This window comes from Astatotilapia calliptera, chromosome 4, assembly GCF_964374335.1.
Source record: "Astatotilapia calliptera chromosome 4, fAstCal68.1, whole genome shotgun sequence".
NCBI lineage: Eukaryota > Metazoa > Chordata > Actinopteri > Cichliformes > Cichlidae > Astatotilapia > Astatotilapia calliptera.
In genome coordinates this window covers 36,770,371-36,787,725 of record NC_137425.1, presented here as the reverse complement: position 1 = coordinate 36,787,725, position 17,355 = coordinate 36,770,371, and the positions used below count along the sequence as shown (strand labels likewise).

General features: G+C 44.8%; 1 protein-coding gene across 1 annotated transcript in view; it reads right to left on the bottom strand.

Annotated features, from left to right (window-relative positions):
• Positions 1-8: 8 nt before the first annotated feature.
• abcc1 (ATP binding cassette subfamily C member 1 (ABCC1 blood group)) overlaps positions 9-17,355 on the bottom strand; it is a 31,759-nt gene continuing 14,412 nt past the window's right edge. Inside the window, exons 17-31 of the mRNA XM_026166203.2 lie at positions 16,142-16,318; positions 15,358-15,525; positions 13,662-13,836; positions 13,450-13,510; positions 13,253-13,373; positions 12,944-13,151; positions 11,325-11,635; positions 10,302-10,501; positions 5,867-5,993; positions 4,582-4,683; positions 4,299-4,445; positions 4,054-4,212; positions 3,084-3,250; positions 2,644-2,838; positions 9-1,028 (exon numbers count right to left, since the gene is read on the bottom strand). Of these exons, the coding sequence (XP_026021988.2) occupies positions 920-1,028; positions 2,644-2,838; positions 3,084-3,250; positions 4,054-4,212; positions 4,299-4,445; positions 4,582-4,683; positions 5,867-5,993; positions 10,302-10,501; positions 11,325-11,635; positions 12,944-13,151; positions 13,253-13,373; positions 13,450-13,510; positions 13,662-13,836; positions 15,358-15,525; positions 16,142-16,318 (2,427 nt within the window). The 3' untranslated portion in view covers positions 9-919. The remainder of the gene's footprint in view (positions 1,029-2,643; positions 2,839-3,083; positions 3,251-4,053; positions 4,213-4,298; positions 4,446-4,581; positions 4,684-5,866; positions 5,994-10,301; positions 10,502-11,324; positions 11,636-12,943; positions 13,152-13,252; positions 13,374-13,449; positions 13,511-13,661; positions 13,837-15,357; positions 15,526-16,141; positions 16,319-17,355) is intronic.

Genomic DNA, 17,355 nt, shown 5'->3' with positions numbered 1-17,355 from the left:
CACATTAGTTGCCATTGTCTAACTTTATTTGTGTAAGGCAGGTATATACATTTCCAAAGATACACAACATGTAGATTCAAACAGTTTGTCCACATCCCATAGTTGACCTGTTTCTGAGTCCATCAGAGGCGCCGTACCGCTGAAAACAGAGTGCAAGCAAAGCGCAGGACAGATTTGGCTGCATACCAAAGACAGAGCAACAGTCTTTGTTTTAATAATCAAAATAAAATAAGCTCTAGAACCATTTCTTACATGAATAAAGCCTCCAACACATTCAGCAAAAGCACGACGGAAAGCTGTAACTGAAAGACAATAAATAGTCAGTGCTGAATGAGAAGTAACAGTCCAGTGACATCAACAGCAGCTGTGCGTCTGTATGATTCTGACCAATCAGCTTGGTCGCAGCATGTCCCACATCCTTCCCTGTTCCAAAGGTTAAACTGGAACATTCCTGATTCCTTACATTTAAACTCTTTTCCTCTTGTAGTGTGCATGCAGGCACAGGTACAATCAAGCTGTGCCTCAGCTCCAGAATCACTGCTTGTATGAATGACTCGTGTTTACTACTGTGATAATGATGATGAAAGCATGTTGTCGAGGAGTTTAACAGTGGACAGTGTGGATATAAGAGGCAGACCCACAGATCGAGCTTCTTTATCCCATCATAAAAATGTGGGGGCTTTGATATTCACGTGGTAATCTTGATATGTGGTATGAACTTTGTCAGGGCAACACAAACAGACCCCAAACTGCTGGTGGTGATATTCTCTTTATGTAAGTAGGCCCAGCCTCCTTGTGCAATGAAAACTGCTGCTGGTTTCAAAGCAAAGAAGGTCATTGGCACGTAGGACTGTGTCCCTCTCATTGGAAACATCAGCTCTCTGCAGCAGGAGGCCCGACATAGTGACACTCCCCGGCTTCAGACGAGTCCAGAATCCTTGGCCATCTTGTGAAAGGCGCCTCTCTGACTGATGAGATTGGAGGGCGAGTCAAATTCTGCCATCTTTCCATTCTCCAACACCAAAACCCTGGAAGCACAGAGAACACTCAGGAAACTGTTTGCAGGCAGAAATGCTACAGCTGATGTTAGCCTTGAAGTGCAACACCACATTAGTTTATGCCTAAAGGCATCGTTCGTCACAGAATAACGACAGACTAATATGTTGCATCTCCAAATGTTCGATGTGACGCCGTGTTGTTGCACCTGGAGCAAATGCTCCTCACTACAATGACTGATTGGGAAGTGGTTACTTTGTCGCACACGTCTAGTAAGGCGACACTGGGTTTGGAGCTGTGCAGTCTTAGGATGACATGAAACGATAGCGCCAAGTATGAAGCGAGGAGCAGTGACGAGAGTAGCTGAAGATGATCGTTTACAGCGAGGTGGTAGTGGTGTGGGTGGGGTTATGGAGAACCCCGAGTCAGGAAGAGGATCTTGTCTGCACCACAGTTAAAGAATATTTACTTTTTCCTCTTCATACTCAACAATAGACTATTTATGTTTAGCAAAGACGATGTGGCTTCCTGCTGGACATTTGAATGAACCAACGAGACGTCCGCTGAACACTGATACTCTCTGGTACAGAGCGGTGAAGCGTCAGTGAGGCGCTGTAGCACAGTGCTAAGATCACAATGACACTGCATGAGAAACAAAGGAAAGAGAAATGAAATGCCTCAAACAGAAGGAAAGAATCTGGAAAACAAAGCACAGAGCTAAAAACCGTCTCATCTTAGAGCTCAGTAGATGCAATGACAAACATGAGGATGGATTCCATTACAGGCAACACACACCTGAGTGAATCCCACCCCTGCACATAAACATCTGTTAGTCAGAGAGAACCAAACCAAGGAAGCCTATAGGCTGATACAGAGAGTCACATGACCCTGAATTCATTCCACATAAACTAGAACGGGTTTGGTGCCAACAGAAATGACAGCAAAAATATTTGACTTTAAGCACAGGGCAGTCATTTCAGCTTCAATCGCAGGATTGAGCCTCGTTTTTAAATCCTTCCAGCCAATAGAATCACAGTGACATCACTGCATTTACGTCAATCCCACCAATCACAAACTGCAGGGCGAGACATACACATGATGCAGGAGGAATGAGCCTCGCTGCCGTCCAATCAAATCTCTGTAGCCGGGCATAAAGTGGCTATTTTTGGATGGGAACCAGCTCTAATGCATTGTGGGAGATGGAGTTTTTCAGTGTAATCACAGTGGATGTAAGTTTACAAAGAAAGGCAGAAACGTGGTTTGAATCCATCACTGAGACTGGCTCTCTGCTTTGTTTCTGTCGGACACCATTGCATCATGGGATGTTTCTGCAGGTGTTAGCATATTTCAATGCTTTTTGTTTGTTGCATGGAGGTTATTAAAATTAACCTTATCAAACACAATCATAAATATAACAAAGTCAAAACCCTGTTACTAACCATTCTGACTGTTACTTGTAGTAACCATGGAAACCAGAAACTGTCTATCCTTAAAGAGCTTTCAGTATGGCCTAACAACTGTAAGAGACTGAAATGGTCGCGCCAACAGAGAACAAACAGAACTGGGAGACACACAAATACAGGCATTAATACAGATATTCCACGTTTGGGGTGGGGGCCGTACCAGTGTCTCTTTGGTGTACAGTACCTGGTGTAGTCCATGATGGTGTTGAGGCGATGCGCTATGGTGAGGACAGTGCAGTCCTCAAACTGAGAGCGGATGGTGGACTGGATCAGGTTGTCCGTCTCCATGTCTACAGCTGCCGTGGCCTCATCCAGAACAAGGATCCTGGTCTTCCTCAGCAAAGCTCTGGCTAGGCACAGCAGCTGCCGCTGACCCACGCTGAAGGAAAAGCAGACCGTTTCAAAGGCAGGAAGCACTACTCCAGCGCTTTATCCAACGACTGGTATATGCACTGTTGCCCCATAACTAGTGTACTGCACAACTGCAAGAAATGCAGGTGTTGCTAATCGTGCTTGACGAGTGTGCACACTAACGTGTTTTTCAAAGACGCTGTGAAACTGGGATACTTTGTATCTAATTCAGTTTCTAATTTGTGGTTGCTTGGACGTATAAAGCAGTTATACCTCAGGTTCTCTCCTCCTTCACTGCAGTCGTGGTTAAGCTTGTTGGGCAGGCTGGACACGAAGGTCTTAAGATGGGAGAATTCCAAAGCCCGCCATACTTCCTCGTCAGTGTAGGAGTCAAAAGGATCCAAGTTCATCCTCAAGGAGCCTGAAAACAGCACCGGGTCCTGTGGGAGAGAAGAGTGTCTTATGCTGGGATTTTTCCCCATTTTGAGACTATTTTTCAGTCGTGCGACCGTTCTGGGGAACGGCCCGAGTTTCGCCTTCATCGTGTGTCGTGCAGCGTGTAGCATACGTGGGGTAACGAGGAGCGATTAACACCTCACGACCAGCCCGGTCATCCATCGTTTGGTCGTAAGAAAATCAAACCTGTTTGAAATCCTGTCGCCCTTCGTGAGGGCGTCACCGCAGCCTCTCACACGGCGCACGCGCAAACACAGACATGAAAGTGAAAAGGCGGGGCAGCACAGCAGTGCAGCGTGTGACACAAGCGATGGAGGCACAACTTTGGAGAGGCTCTGATGAGCTTGCCAATGTGGCCTCACAAAATTATCACGACTACAACAACCGTGAAAAGAGTTGGATGGACGTTGCTGTTCGATGGCAGCTGCCTGGCCAATGTTTTCATTAGCAATTTAGCAAAGCTGGTGTGTGTGTGTGTGTGTGTGTGTGTGTGTGTGTGTGTGTGTGTGTAAGACAGACAGGGACAGATTTTGTGTTATAACCTTCATGTTATGGACGCACAGTGTGAGCACTCAGGTCTCATCAGAGCATCGTGACCTACAAACTTCTAGCTCCTGCGATTCAATCGTGCAGTTTGAGCAGAAGCTGAATAACGTTTGCTTAACATTACTGGGGCAGCGACTCTGAGGATGGGTTAGCTGTACAACTCTCCTGTAGCTCCCCGGCTGCTGTAATGCACAGGCTGCGGACTAATCAGTGTAACAGTTTTGATCCTCTCAGAACGTACCTGTGGTATGATGGTGATTCTGGAACGAAGCTCATGGAGGCCAAGCTTGGCAATGTCCACTCCATCAATGAATATTTGGCCCTCGGCTGCCTCGATGATGCGGAAGAGCCCCAGCGTTAGGGAAGACTTCCCTGCACCCGTGCGTCCCACGATCCCCACCTGATGGAACAGACAGCTCAGAACAGCTACAAGCACACGCACTGTCACTGCGCTGATGCCTTCACTGGAGTCATGTGAAATCCCACCTTCTCTCCTCCGTTAATGGAGATGGTAATGTTGCGGATGGCCAGATCCAAATCTTGGCGGTAGCGCAGGCCAAAGTTTCTCATCTCTATGCAGCCATTAGTAGGCCAGCCTGGGGAAAGGGTGGAGGGCTCGTGTTTCCACTCTGCCTGGGGGTCCAAACACACATGTTTAAAGAAGGCGATTTAGACACGCATGAGGCGAAAGCTTTCTCCAAACACCCCACATATGGCTGCCAGTAGATCTACACTGTCTTACTGCCTTTAAAGGCTTGTTTCTGTGTACCTCTTTCTCTGTGTCGCTGTATTCTTTCACTTTCTCCACAGCCACGATGTTGGTTTCCACATCAGAAGACATCCTAACCAGCCAGGTAAGTGAGGTAGTTAGCTGCACACGGGGCAAGACAAAACCAGATTAATGCACACTCAGTCCTCTAGACAGGGGATCCCAAAAGGTTGGTTCTCTTCATCTGGACGTTTTCAGTGGGAGAAACCCATCATCATCATCATCATGGTCAGAGGGCCCGGTGGCGCCAGTGTCCGGCAGCCTCGCCTCTGTCAGTGCGCCCCAGGGCGGCTGTGGCTACAATGTAGCTGCCATCACCAGGGTGTGGATGTGTGTGTGGATGTGTGTGTGGATGTGTGTGTGGATGGGTGGATGACTGGATGTGTAAAGCGCTTTGGGGTCCTTAGGGACGAGTAAAGCGCTTTACAAATACAGGCCATTTACCATCATCATCAGGTGACTCCTTCAGTCTGACTGCAGGTTTCCAACGATTTTCTGAATCGAGGAGGGGGCCCAAGGGTACATCTATCACCGTCTCACACTGCTGTGACTGCAAACTCTGAATGTTACTCATTACCCAATATGACAGTCTGCACATTAATGACCTCACAGCCCATTGTTCGGTGGGCTGATGTTGGAAACCTGCAGTCAGCTGAGACTGAAGGAGTCACCTGATGATGATCAGGATCAGAGTTTTGGCAGATTAAGAACAAACATGAAGCACAAAACCTTTTCCTTCTTCTAGGCAGAGGGCTGTTTGAATTTCCCCTCATAAATAACATAACTGACATGAAAGGACATCAAATGGAACAAATTACATAACAAAGTTCTCCTTTAAATAAAAAAAGTCGTTTTAAACTGAACTTAAAAGTGGGGTGCATTCCATTACTGACATAAGACTGTTTCAGAATATTTACCATAGATTAAAACAAAGTATGGTAACCATTAACAGAGCTCGTAAAAAGCATTCCTGTATAAACCATAATGGGCTCATAAATGTACCCACTCAGTCACTTACTGTGAAATTAACATCAGGACTGTGGGACACCGTTTCCATGAAACAGTGATGAATCTATTCTTAAAAACCTCAGAACAATACAATAGAATAAATGTTTTTCAGTGAACTTGTGTACTAAATCTGACTGCTAAACATCAATAAAATGGCTTAAACTAGGGAATAAACAGTTAAATTAGTAGGAAGGCTAAGCTCCTTGTAGCTACTTGGCACTCTTTTTCTTTAATGTATGAAATAAGTGCACAGGTTAAGGAGATTGTCCATGTTTACCTGGAGGGCGTAGGAGATGGACAGTCCCATGATGCCTGGGCTGAGGCTCTGTCTGGCAACGACAGCAAACAAAGCAGCAAATGACACAATGCAGTTTCCCACAAACTCCAGGCGAATCGCCAGCCACCTGCACAAACACAGATTCAGGAAAGTAGATTATTGTACAATATAAGGCGCACTTAAAATCCTTTCATTTTCTCAAAAATTGACAGCGCGCCTTATGTATGAATTCTGGTTGTGCTCAAGGAGCCTCGCGGAGTAATCTGGGTCCTAAACTCCGTCCAGTTCAGGTCCCAAAGTCAAACGAACACTGCAGCATCACTGAGAGTTAAAAACTGACTAAATTCTTTCATCTTTAATAAAACGATCAGCATTGCTGCTTTACCAGGTGTAACTATGAAGTTTAACTTCCAGGCATCCATGAAAACAAAAGTTATTACATTTAACAGAGTTAGAGGTTAGCAGGAAGTTAGCTCGCTAGCTTCTATCTAAGCATGATATTGCATGTTCTGACTGAGAGATTTCTGAAAACATTCAAACGTACAGCTCTGCTATCACTTCCAACATAAATGAAGACACGAAACTAAACAGCAGTGATGTTTGTAGGGTTACTGAAGTTGGGCTAGCTGGTATATAATCATGTGCTACGTGATCGTTAGCAACACAGCTATATTAGCATAAACACAGTGAGGCTGGAGGACGAACGCTAACACTTTTCCCCTCGATAAAAGTTAACGTGAGGGTTCCTGATGGTTAGAGACAAATGCAATCGCATGGCAGGATGCTGTAAACGGACAAAACTTCAGTCAGGAGAACAACTGAGATAATCCATCCACAATACGAGGTTAGTCATTAATATACTGCAACAACATGGGAATAGAGCAGCTGTGATAGAATACAGCATTAATGAATCGATGGGACAGAAGTGGAGGAAGCAAGAAGAATGAGTTTAATAAAGTTTGATTTATCTGACTGCTTTGTTTCGCTTAATGTGCCTTATAATCCGGTCCACCTTTTGTATGAAAAATACAGTAGTTCCCTTGTGGAGCTTAATGACTTTTAACCAGTGTTGGGGAGTAACAGAATACATGTACCACCGTTACGTATTTAAAATACAAAATATGAGTAACTGTATTCAGTTAATCACACAGCAATAGTACATTCATGTAGTAAAAAGCATGATAATATATTAAGTAATCCAAAGTATTCAGAATATGTTACTCTCATTGAGTAACGTAACGGAATATGTTAAAAAAAATCCATTTTGGGGCATGTAATCTGTAATCTGTGATGGAATACATATGTTCTCTGGTTTCTTGCTTCCGGTGTGATGGCGCCTGTGTTTGGCCTTGCCGCTGCTGGCTGCAGTTTCCCTCGCTCTGTTATGCTGCTGTTTCTGACTGTCCTGCTCTCCTTCTTTGTCTCTGATGTATTGCCTGCCCTAGTCTATGATCGTCTGACACTACTGTCTAATCTATGGTGGGCCTGGATATCACTCCTTCATACAATGGCTTCTTCCCTCCTCTGTTGCCGGTGTCTAGATTTTTGACAGATGTCGCCAACAGCACCCTTTTGGGTCCCTTATTTGCCCTATTAAAACTAGACTAGCCCCTGTTACAAAACCCTTGCCCTGGATAAACGACAGCATTCGCTGTTTAAAGCGTGTCTGTCGTAAAGCTGAGCGTTTGTGGAGAAAGACTCGTTTACAGGTTCATCTCGTTCATTTAAAAGACCTTTTAGTTTCTTTTAACGCTTCAGTTCATGATGCAAGGGCTGCTTATTTTTCAAACCTAGTCTCTAGGAGCAGAGGTAACCCTGAGGTTTTATTTGGTGTTCATCTGAACAATAGACTGGACTCATAACTCAGACGCCCTCTACAGGAAAGGGCAGAGCAGGCTGTACCTGCGGCTAAGCTGTCATCCCTGTTGGACAACATCTCCCACCCCATGCAGCAGACTGTGACAGCACTGAGCAGCTCCTTCAGTGGGAGACTGCGGCACCCACGGTGTGGGACGGAGAGATTTCACAGGTCTTTCCTCCCCACTGCTGTCAGACTCCATAATAAAGACTTTAACTGATCATCCATACATATGCAATAATACTAAGTGCAATAATCCTTTCTGTCATCGTTGTATTTTTACTCAGTTGTATATAGTATTTGTATTTGTATTCTATTTTTATCTTATTGTATATTTATTTTATTTTACTGTATATAGTATATTATTTTATTCTATTCTGTACAGCTGTGTACTGTATTTATTCTTATTGTATCCTAATTTTTGCCTCATAACTTTTGCACTGTCCACTTCCTGCTGTGACAAAACAAATTTCCCACGTGTGGGACTAATAAAGGTTATCTTATCTTATCTTATTTGACACTATCAGGGATATTGTTGCTCCGGCTTCTGCTGCTGTCCCTATTTCTTCGAATGAAGACTGAAAATTTTCTTTCCTTCTTTGTTGAAAAGGTTAGCAATGTAAGGAGCAACATCTCTCCCTCCATGTACCATTTGTCTGTTCCGATTTTACTTAAGCCTGTCAGATTTGATTTTCACCAGTGTCTTTACCTGAGTTGTTGAAGCTGGTCACTTCAGTGAGATCCTTAATATTTTATCTGGGTCTTTGTTTAAAAATGTTTTTGAGTCTATTGGTCCTAGTGTTCTTAAAATTATTAATGCATCTCTGCTCTCTGGTCAGGGCCCTGGTTACTGTAAAAGTGCTGTCATTCACCCACTTTTAAAAAAAACCTGAACTTGATCCTTCTGTGCTTTCCAGTTACAGACCCATCTCAAAATTGCCTTTTATTGCCAAGATTTTAGAAAAGGTTGTGGCCAAGCAGCTCACGGTTGTTCTAGATGAACACAACATTCTTGATAAATTTCAATCTGGCTTTCGTAAGACTCACTCTACCGAAACTGCACTTCTTAGAGTGTCTAATGATGTTTTATAATAATGATGAATTATGATGCTGAGAGTGCACTGTTTTGATGTTGCTGGATCTGACCTCTGCTTTTGACACTGTTGATCATCTTACTTTGTTAGATAGATTAAACCACTGGGTGGGTGTATCGGGTACCGCATTGGAATGGTTTAAATCCTATTTGTCAAATCGATCTTTCTTTGTGGCTACCTCTGCCAGCTCTCTTGCCTATGGGGTGCCTCAGGGCTCTGTCTTGGGACCGTTATTGTTTTTGTTGTATTTACTCCCTCTTCTGCAACTTCTTAGCTCTTACTCTGATATTTCATGTCATTGTTATGCAGATGATATTCAGCTATATATCTCTGATGTTTCTAAGCTCCAAATCCTGCAGTCCTGCTTAGATTCTGTTAGAGATCGGCTGGCTGGTAATTACCTTCAACTAAATGCTGATAAAACGGAAGTCATTGTCTTTGCTCCTGAGAAATTTGTTCCCCTTGTGGTTAAAAATCTAGGCCCTCTTGCTTCTTATATTAAATCATCCATTAGGAACCTTGGTGTTACACTTGATCCAGCTCTGACGCTGGGCACACGTTACATCTTTGGTTCGCTCTTGTTTTTACCATTTAAGAAATATCGCTGAGTCCCATTGTGTCACGTTCCGAATTGGAAATGATTATTCGTGCTTTTGTTTCATCTCGCTTAGACTATTGTAATTCCTTGTTTACTTGCTTGAGTAATGCCTCCCTGGAACGACTGCAGGGTGTTCAGACTGCTGCTGCCAGGCTTCTGATAAAGCATCACAAACACTCCCATGCCACGCCCCTGCTGATTCAGCTGCACTGGCTCCCTGTCAAGTTCAGGGTCGATTTTAAGATCATAATCATGACTTACAGGGCCCTGCACGGTGTAGCTCCAACTTACATCTGTGATCTTCTTCTTTCTTATCACCCAGCAGGTCCCTGAGGTCTTGTGACCAGAGGTTGCTGGTTGTCCAGCATACAAGGTGAAAAACAAAAGGTGAGAGAGCGTTTGTATCAGCGGCTCCCCGACTCTGGAACTCGCTCCCTTTGAGTTTGAGATCTGTGGACTCAGTCGTGTCTTTTAAAAAGCAGTTAAAAACGTATCTGTTTAAACTGCTTTTGGTTGATGTCGTTTTGTTTTAGATTTTAATGTCTGTTTCCTGCCTCTGTGAAGCACTTTGTGATTTTATCTTGAAAGGTGCTATATAAATAACATTTTACTTTACATTTTAAAAGAAACCTTCCCAACACTGCTTTTAACCTTTCAGCCAGAGATTGTAAAGAAACATGAAAATGAAAGCATGAAAATGAAAGCATGTAAACGTAAATGGAGCTTTTCTACGTCCAAAGTGAATATAATGTACTCGTGTTGCTGCAGTAATACTCCAATGAACAGTCTCAGAGAGATCCTAATTTAGGGACATTCATCCTAAAAGGCGGTGTAAACTGTTGCAGCAGGTGGTGCAGTGAGAGCGTGTGGCGGCAGCCTCCTGACCTGTTAGCCACTATGCTGGGATAGTAAGCCTTCTGGTTATGGTCCACGCGCTGGTCGCTCTCATGGATGAAACGCTCCTGCTCACTGAAGGCTCGGATAACCGACGTGCCCAGCAGGGTTTCATTGAAGTGGGTGTAAATTGGGGAACGGCTGACCGACTCCAGACGCTTCAGCTGGCGAGATGATGCCACATAAAACCTCTGGACAGAGCAAGGATAGACACATGTGACTTATATAGTGCGAGTACAAGAAAACAATTATTGGAATGTGATGTGTTAAATTTGTTTAGATCACAGGAATAAGGAAGGATTTGTTTGTGTGTTTCAGTGTGGCTTAGCTGTAGCCTGAGAGTGTACTTGTTTAGAGGGAAAGGAAGTTATGGACACTGCGGGTCTGCTGTCATAAAAGGAGACAGGGAGCTACAGTGGGGGGATGCTGATGCTTGTACCTTTAATAAAAACTCATAATTGTTATAAACCTAGAAGTAGGTTTGCAGGAGACTCTCCACCTTAAATGTAAATGTAAGACAACAAGAGGCCACTGGCCCAGTGGGTGCAGAGTGGGCGTCTCAGTGTTTGTAATGTGTTAACTCTGTTTTCTATGTTGTCTGGAGGAATCTGGTGTAGCTTGGGTGAGGAGATTCCTTTTATGACCCCCAGGAAGTCACGTACACAGAGACACACACAGTGCTTTGACTGTTACACTCACACAGCTACATGCACACTCACGTGCTCGTGCAGACACACACAGACACAGAGTTTGCAGCACACCATGGGGGTTTTATGATGGGGTCGCTGGCACCTCTCCCCTTCTAGAAGATGCTTAAATGAAGATGAATAAAGGTTTTGTGAAAATGGCTACTGAGTCCGGTGCCGTCTCTGGATGCCTCGAGGCAGAAAAAGAAGCGGGGTGAAGCTGATTTCGTAACAATAGTCAGAATCACAGTGCAGGGAGGCGTAGTACTGTGGGGATAACACTGGAATATACTGACACTTCAGAATCAGTTTCCCTTTTCAAACTCACCTGCACAAAAAAATAGAGCAGACCCAGGAAAGGAATGATGATACTGACTAGAGGTGTGGCAATCAGGATGATAACACAAGAGCCCAGCACGTTGAACATGGAGCCCAGGAACATCTTAATAATGCTGGGGATCAGCGTGTCAATGGTGTCCATCTCTTTGGCAAAGCGGTTGACCAGGTTACCACTGGGGGTTCGCTCAAAAAAGGACATAGGTGAGCGCAGGACATCGTACAGCATGGACTGGTGGAGGTACCGGGACGCCAGAACACCCCCAATAGACATGGACAGGGAGTATCCAAAGACAGCCACACCTGAAGGACAGCAGAGGAGTTTGCACAATATCATGACTTATTTCTGTGTGAAGAGCACACCTGCATCCAGCAAGACACATAAGACGAGTCTATAACTGAGGGGAACGAGCTGGAGAAGGGGGGCCTGGACCCCAGGGTGACCAAGCTCTCATATATAAGACATTTATCGCCCTGACAACGATATCACAGAAATGTTACACGTTCTGTAAATTCTGGGAATCTCGGGCAGCTCGACACTGTGAAGTGTTTCCAGCTGGGCGTCGTGTACCTGGAGTCGAGTGTTTTGACCGATGCATGAAGCTATACACTTTTTAGACATAAGTTGTAAGGGCCGCCGTTCTCTTTGTATTTATTAGACGGCGTGCTGCGGGGAAAAGCCTGTTTTTAAACGTTTGAGTCTAAGATGTATCTGGAGCACCTGACGGCTCTTTTTGCTTCTCTGCATTCTGTCAGGTGACTCTTGTGTTGGTGGTTAACGAGGTTTGCTGTGTTTGAGTCTGAGGTGTTGGACCGGTTTGCTGCATAATGTGCATCGTACAGTTTTCTGGTCCGTGTCAGACTTTTCATAACCAAACCATGTCCGTGCTCGAGGTGGCCCCTCGATTAGGAATAAGGTCATCCTTTCAGTTTATTTTGAAAAGTCTCAACAGGCTCTTCAGCTTTATTGTGAAAGGTTTATGTGGAAAATAAACAAGAGGAAGGCATAGCCACACGCTGGGTTTACCGTCGTTGTTGCTAACGACAACACGTCTGTAGTGTGGTTATTTTAAATATAAAGAGAGAATACAGCCACTACAGTGACCGTCAGGACCATGAAAGCATATTGCTGTAAACAGTTTATTTTGCGACACCACGAAACAAACGATAGCGTAATATTTTCATACTGTCATCAGATATATAGCGTTATATCGAACAGCCCTACTGGACCCCATCTCAGCTGTGACAGTAGGACCAAGGGCGCGCTGCAGGGTTAACTAAGCATATTATTAGTGGTGGTGGACACGGTCACCCTGCTCTGTGAGCTGACACCACATCACAGTCTCCCTCCATCTCTGTCCGGTGGCACCTACATGTGCGAGTGTCCTCTGGTGCTCTAGCTTCCAACAGACATGTGATTAAGTGAGCACACATGTCAGGCCTGTGTTGGACTGGCCACCTAACATTTGCGTGCTGTTTGTTTGAAAAACGATGAGCAGGAAAAAGCAAAGGTGCCGTTTCCTGCTCGTCGTGATGTGTACAATGGCTACCCTTGGTGTTGCCTCACTTTCTGAACCAGACAAAAACAAGAGTTTTTCCTGTCATGCTCACCCTGAGACAGGCCAAAGGCACCATACACCCCCAGTCTCATTAGTCTGTTAGGCTGCGTGCCATTAACCACAGGGTCATCGGTCCACAGACTCAGCCAGTAGTTGGAGAACAGGGAAAGCAGGTGATGGGCAAGAAACAGCAGAAGACTGATGCAGGACAGAAGCACTCCAATGGACTTAAAATAGGCCCAGAAGACAGACAGCTTAACCTGCGGAGGACAGGAGAGCTGCTGTGATCCCAGACTGAACACAGACACATTATACAGAAACGTGTGCATTTATACATGCGACCACGTGCAGATCCACACACCTGCCCAGTGCTGGCCTTGTCAGCCTCCGTCAGCTTCCCCACCTCGGGATTCTTGGGCTTCTTGCTCAGCTTCTCGTCTGCTGTGGTTGACTGTTTGGATGCAGTGCAGACACCTGGACTGCTGCTTAAACAGAAGGACACTTATGTGCTTAGTGAGACACCCCAGCCCCCCAGGACCCTTACCCTAAATCACTCACCCAGCAAAAGTGGGCACGCTGCCGTTCTCCAGTCGTTGGATGCTGCTGTTTGGCACGGGCTCTAAATGGAGGAAGGAAATTTAAAACATGAAATCGATCTGAGAAGACCAGCTGCAGTATGATAAAATAATGATCAGACTTCATCTTAACAGAACTACTACTCCAAACACTGCACGGTGCTACGCTACACAGCAGCACGACACACTCCTCACCACTGTTATCAGCTTTGTCGACTGCAGCGTAAGTTCGCAGGAACTCTGCAAAGGCTCCCTCTGTGGCCATGAGGTGCTGGTACGAGCCCACCTCTGAGATCTCGCCCTTCATCATGACCAGGATCAAGTCAGCTTGGGGCAGGTAGCTCAAGCCGTGGGTGACCAGCACACGAGTCTGTACATGGCTACACAGAGTTAGTAAACTTGCTCTAAAAGCATCTATGCTGCTGAGAGACAATTTCAACAACTAAAACAACTTTACATTTGGATTTGGATCATCTTATGTTGTTTGGATAATTTCATACAATCTACAGTACTGTGCACAAGCCTGAAACCACCACAGTCTCTTAGGTTTTACCTGTAAGAAGCCAGAGGAGTTGTTTGTTTTTTAACACAATCTTTTTGGGGCCTTTTTTGATAGCAGAGTGAAACAGGGGGAGAGAGAGTGAAAGGCCCCACATGGTCGCCTATGGGTCAGCTTTTACAACAAGGTCAGTGTTATTCACAGACAGCTGTAGACGTTCCCAAACATTTTCTGGAGACATTTTTTAAACACTGATCTACGAATCATTCAAGACTAAAATGCACATAAACTCAAGGGATGAACAGAGGCTGCTCAGTGAGCAGAAAAACACTGATGTCCCAGTTTGACTGGCAGAAAAACAGTTTGGGACCAAGAAGGTTGACTTCAGCCCAGAACTTATCTCTGGATGCTGTGCAGTGTCTTTAACAAAGAATTACGGCTGACACAGCAAAAGAACAGTAAGGATAAGAAATGTGAGAACAGGCTGATTTACTGCTCACTGAAGCCAACATCCAAAGAGCTTTGGACTGCCAACTTTTAGTCCTGGGAACTAAAAGAGTTTACGCTGTGTAGAAGAACAAGACTCGTCCTACACACTTTCACATTCAGTTTCAATAAAGTGCTGCAAACATTTCCAAGTTCCTAGAAAATATAAAGGAAAGACGGGCGGCTCAAGAATTTTGCACAGTCCCGTACGAGCAAAGTACCAATGCTGTGAGGGACACACAGGATCCCAGTCATGATCCTGGGTATATGTATATTAGAGGTAGGAATCACCATACAACGCACGATACGATATTATTGCAATTTTAAAAAATATTTTGTGATATTCAGATTCTGTCCATAAAGGTAAACTTTATCAATATTCATTTTATCTAATATCAAAGTCTCGCACTCAGTCTTTCTCTCATCTCAGTTTTATTGTTGACAAACTGAACGGTTTGTATTACAGTCTAGTCCAACTTAACTGAATGCAACCATCTGGTACAATTATAGCTATTCTGAACTATGCAATATGAAAACTATGCAGCCCCTTCAGCAACTGAAGAATTTGAAAGTAAATTAAAACAAAATATAATTTTACATTAAATAAAAAAGTTTTAAACTTAATTAAAATAAAACATGTCTTAAATTAAAATAAGTAAACTGTCGTGTTTATTGCTGCCAAAAACAGTTAAACACATTTGGACAGCGTCAGGATTCTTGCTCATAAAAAGGATCAACGTGCTCTGAAGTCAGAGTTCCAGTGCACGAAAAAATTGTTTGTAACAAAATATCGATTTCTGCCGTCCCTGTGTCGATACATTATTAGCAAACAAAATATCACGATACTACACAGTATCGATTTTTTCCCCCACCCCTAATGTATATGACTCCATCACACACACACACCTTGTCCTTCAGCAGTCCCTGTGGGCCGATGACTTGATCAAAGATGTGTTTCCCTACGTGAGCATCGACAGCAGACAGCGGGTCATCCAGCAGGTAGACGGTACGATCACAGTAGACGGCCCTGGCCAGGCTCACCCGCTGCTTCTGACCTCCTGACAGGTTCACTCCCTGCAGACAGACGGTCAGAGGCAGACAGTATAGCAGGCTAGCTCATCATTGTAGAAATGCTGCCGGTGTCATCAAACAGCAACAAAAGACTCAGTGACACACCAACAAGTCTGTCCAAACTACTGTCTGTGGTCTCGCTCAGTAACCAGACACCGGTTCCCTGTGAATTCCTGGGGGTCACATCCTCATCAAAGCTTTATCGGGCATCTCCTCGAAATACCTGTTGAGTCTTTGCTAATCGTACGGTCATGATCTCACTAACATGTAACACACTGACTGAGGCCTGCAGTCTGACATGTAGCTCTTGGGTTTTCCTTTTGCCATTGCACCGTCTGACCACGATAACAAGTTCCTGGGATGTGCACTCCTGGGGAGACTGATGGCCTCGGGTGTTCAGGTGTGGTTTAATACAATACTACAAACCGACACAACACATGCTCAGTTAACTGCAGAAAACTGCATTTAAATAGCAACACTCGGCTTTTACTCACCTCTTAATAAGTAAGACGATGTTTTCATAGGACTGCAGAGCGAAAACTGTTTTACGTTCTCCGAGGCCAACTTGTTTTGTGTCGACATTCATTTACACACAAAGACGTGTACTATGGGCTCATACCTTCTCTCCTATCTCAGTGTCATCTCCTGCAGGAAGTATGTCAAGGTCAGGCTGAAGGGCACATGCCTCCACCACATGCTGATACCAGGACTGTCTCCTCTCTTGACCAAAGATTATGTTGTCTTTTAAAGAGGAATTCTGGATCCAGGCCTGCTGGGGAACGTATGCCACAGAACCCTGCAGGGACACAGGCACACCTTACACTCATTGGACATGTAATTAAACATTAAGACTGCCTGTTATTTATTATCTATTTAGTCATAATCGCACTCAAAGAATGCAGGCGCTACTAAAGTGGCCACTGCCATGTCCTTTATTTTATTTATTCAATACGCTGCTGTGAAAAAGACTTTCATTGTAATTGTGCATCCTTCCATCACTTATCAAAGGTGCTGGTGCTTTTGTGCACGATCAAATATTCTGTGCTGGCTGTCTGTGTGGGCCCTCAGGCAGCGGGGGCCCTCAGGCAGCGGGGGCCCTCAGGCAGCGGGGGCCCTCAGGCAGCGGGGGCCCTCAGGCAGCGGGGGCCCTCAGGCAGCGGGTTCATGGCAGTCTGAGGAGCTCAGAAATGAAGCGACTCGACTTCTTTGAGTTTCATAAGGATGTTTCACCTCTCATCCAAGAGGCTTCTTCAGCCTCTCAGAAAATTCAGGAGAAATTTCTCAAAGCACAACATCCCAGTGCTCTTCAGACCCAGTCCCGTCCCCAGACCCAACCACGCCCCCCTGACAAGCCACGCCCCCTGGGGAATCCTAAGGGGGAAAAAAACAAACAAACTTCCAAACACGAGCTTAACATCATAGTTAATGCTGTACAGTGCAGCAGGTAGTCCTTGGGCCTCTGTACTGGAGAAACCAAACAGCCACTCAATACACACACGGTGCAAAACTGAAGAGCCACCTGGACAGCTCTACATCTGCAAGGTCAAAGGTCACTCTTTCAAGAATGCCAATGTTCACATTTTAGACAGATGGTTTAAAAGGAGAGTAAAAGAGGATATCCATGTCCACTGTAAATGACCATTGTTGAACAGAGGGCGGGGCTTATGACTAGGGATGGGTATCGTTTAGGTTTTACCCGATACCGGTGCCAAACCGATACTTAAAGAATGAAGAACACAAACTTTGTCCTAAACCTCTCATGTTTAACTGTTTCCACTTTTTCTTTGGTCATTTTAGCCCTTTTGGCCAGGGTGAAGGGAGCATCTGCCATCA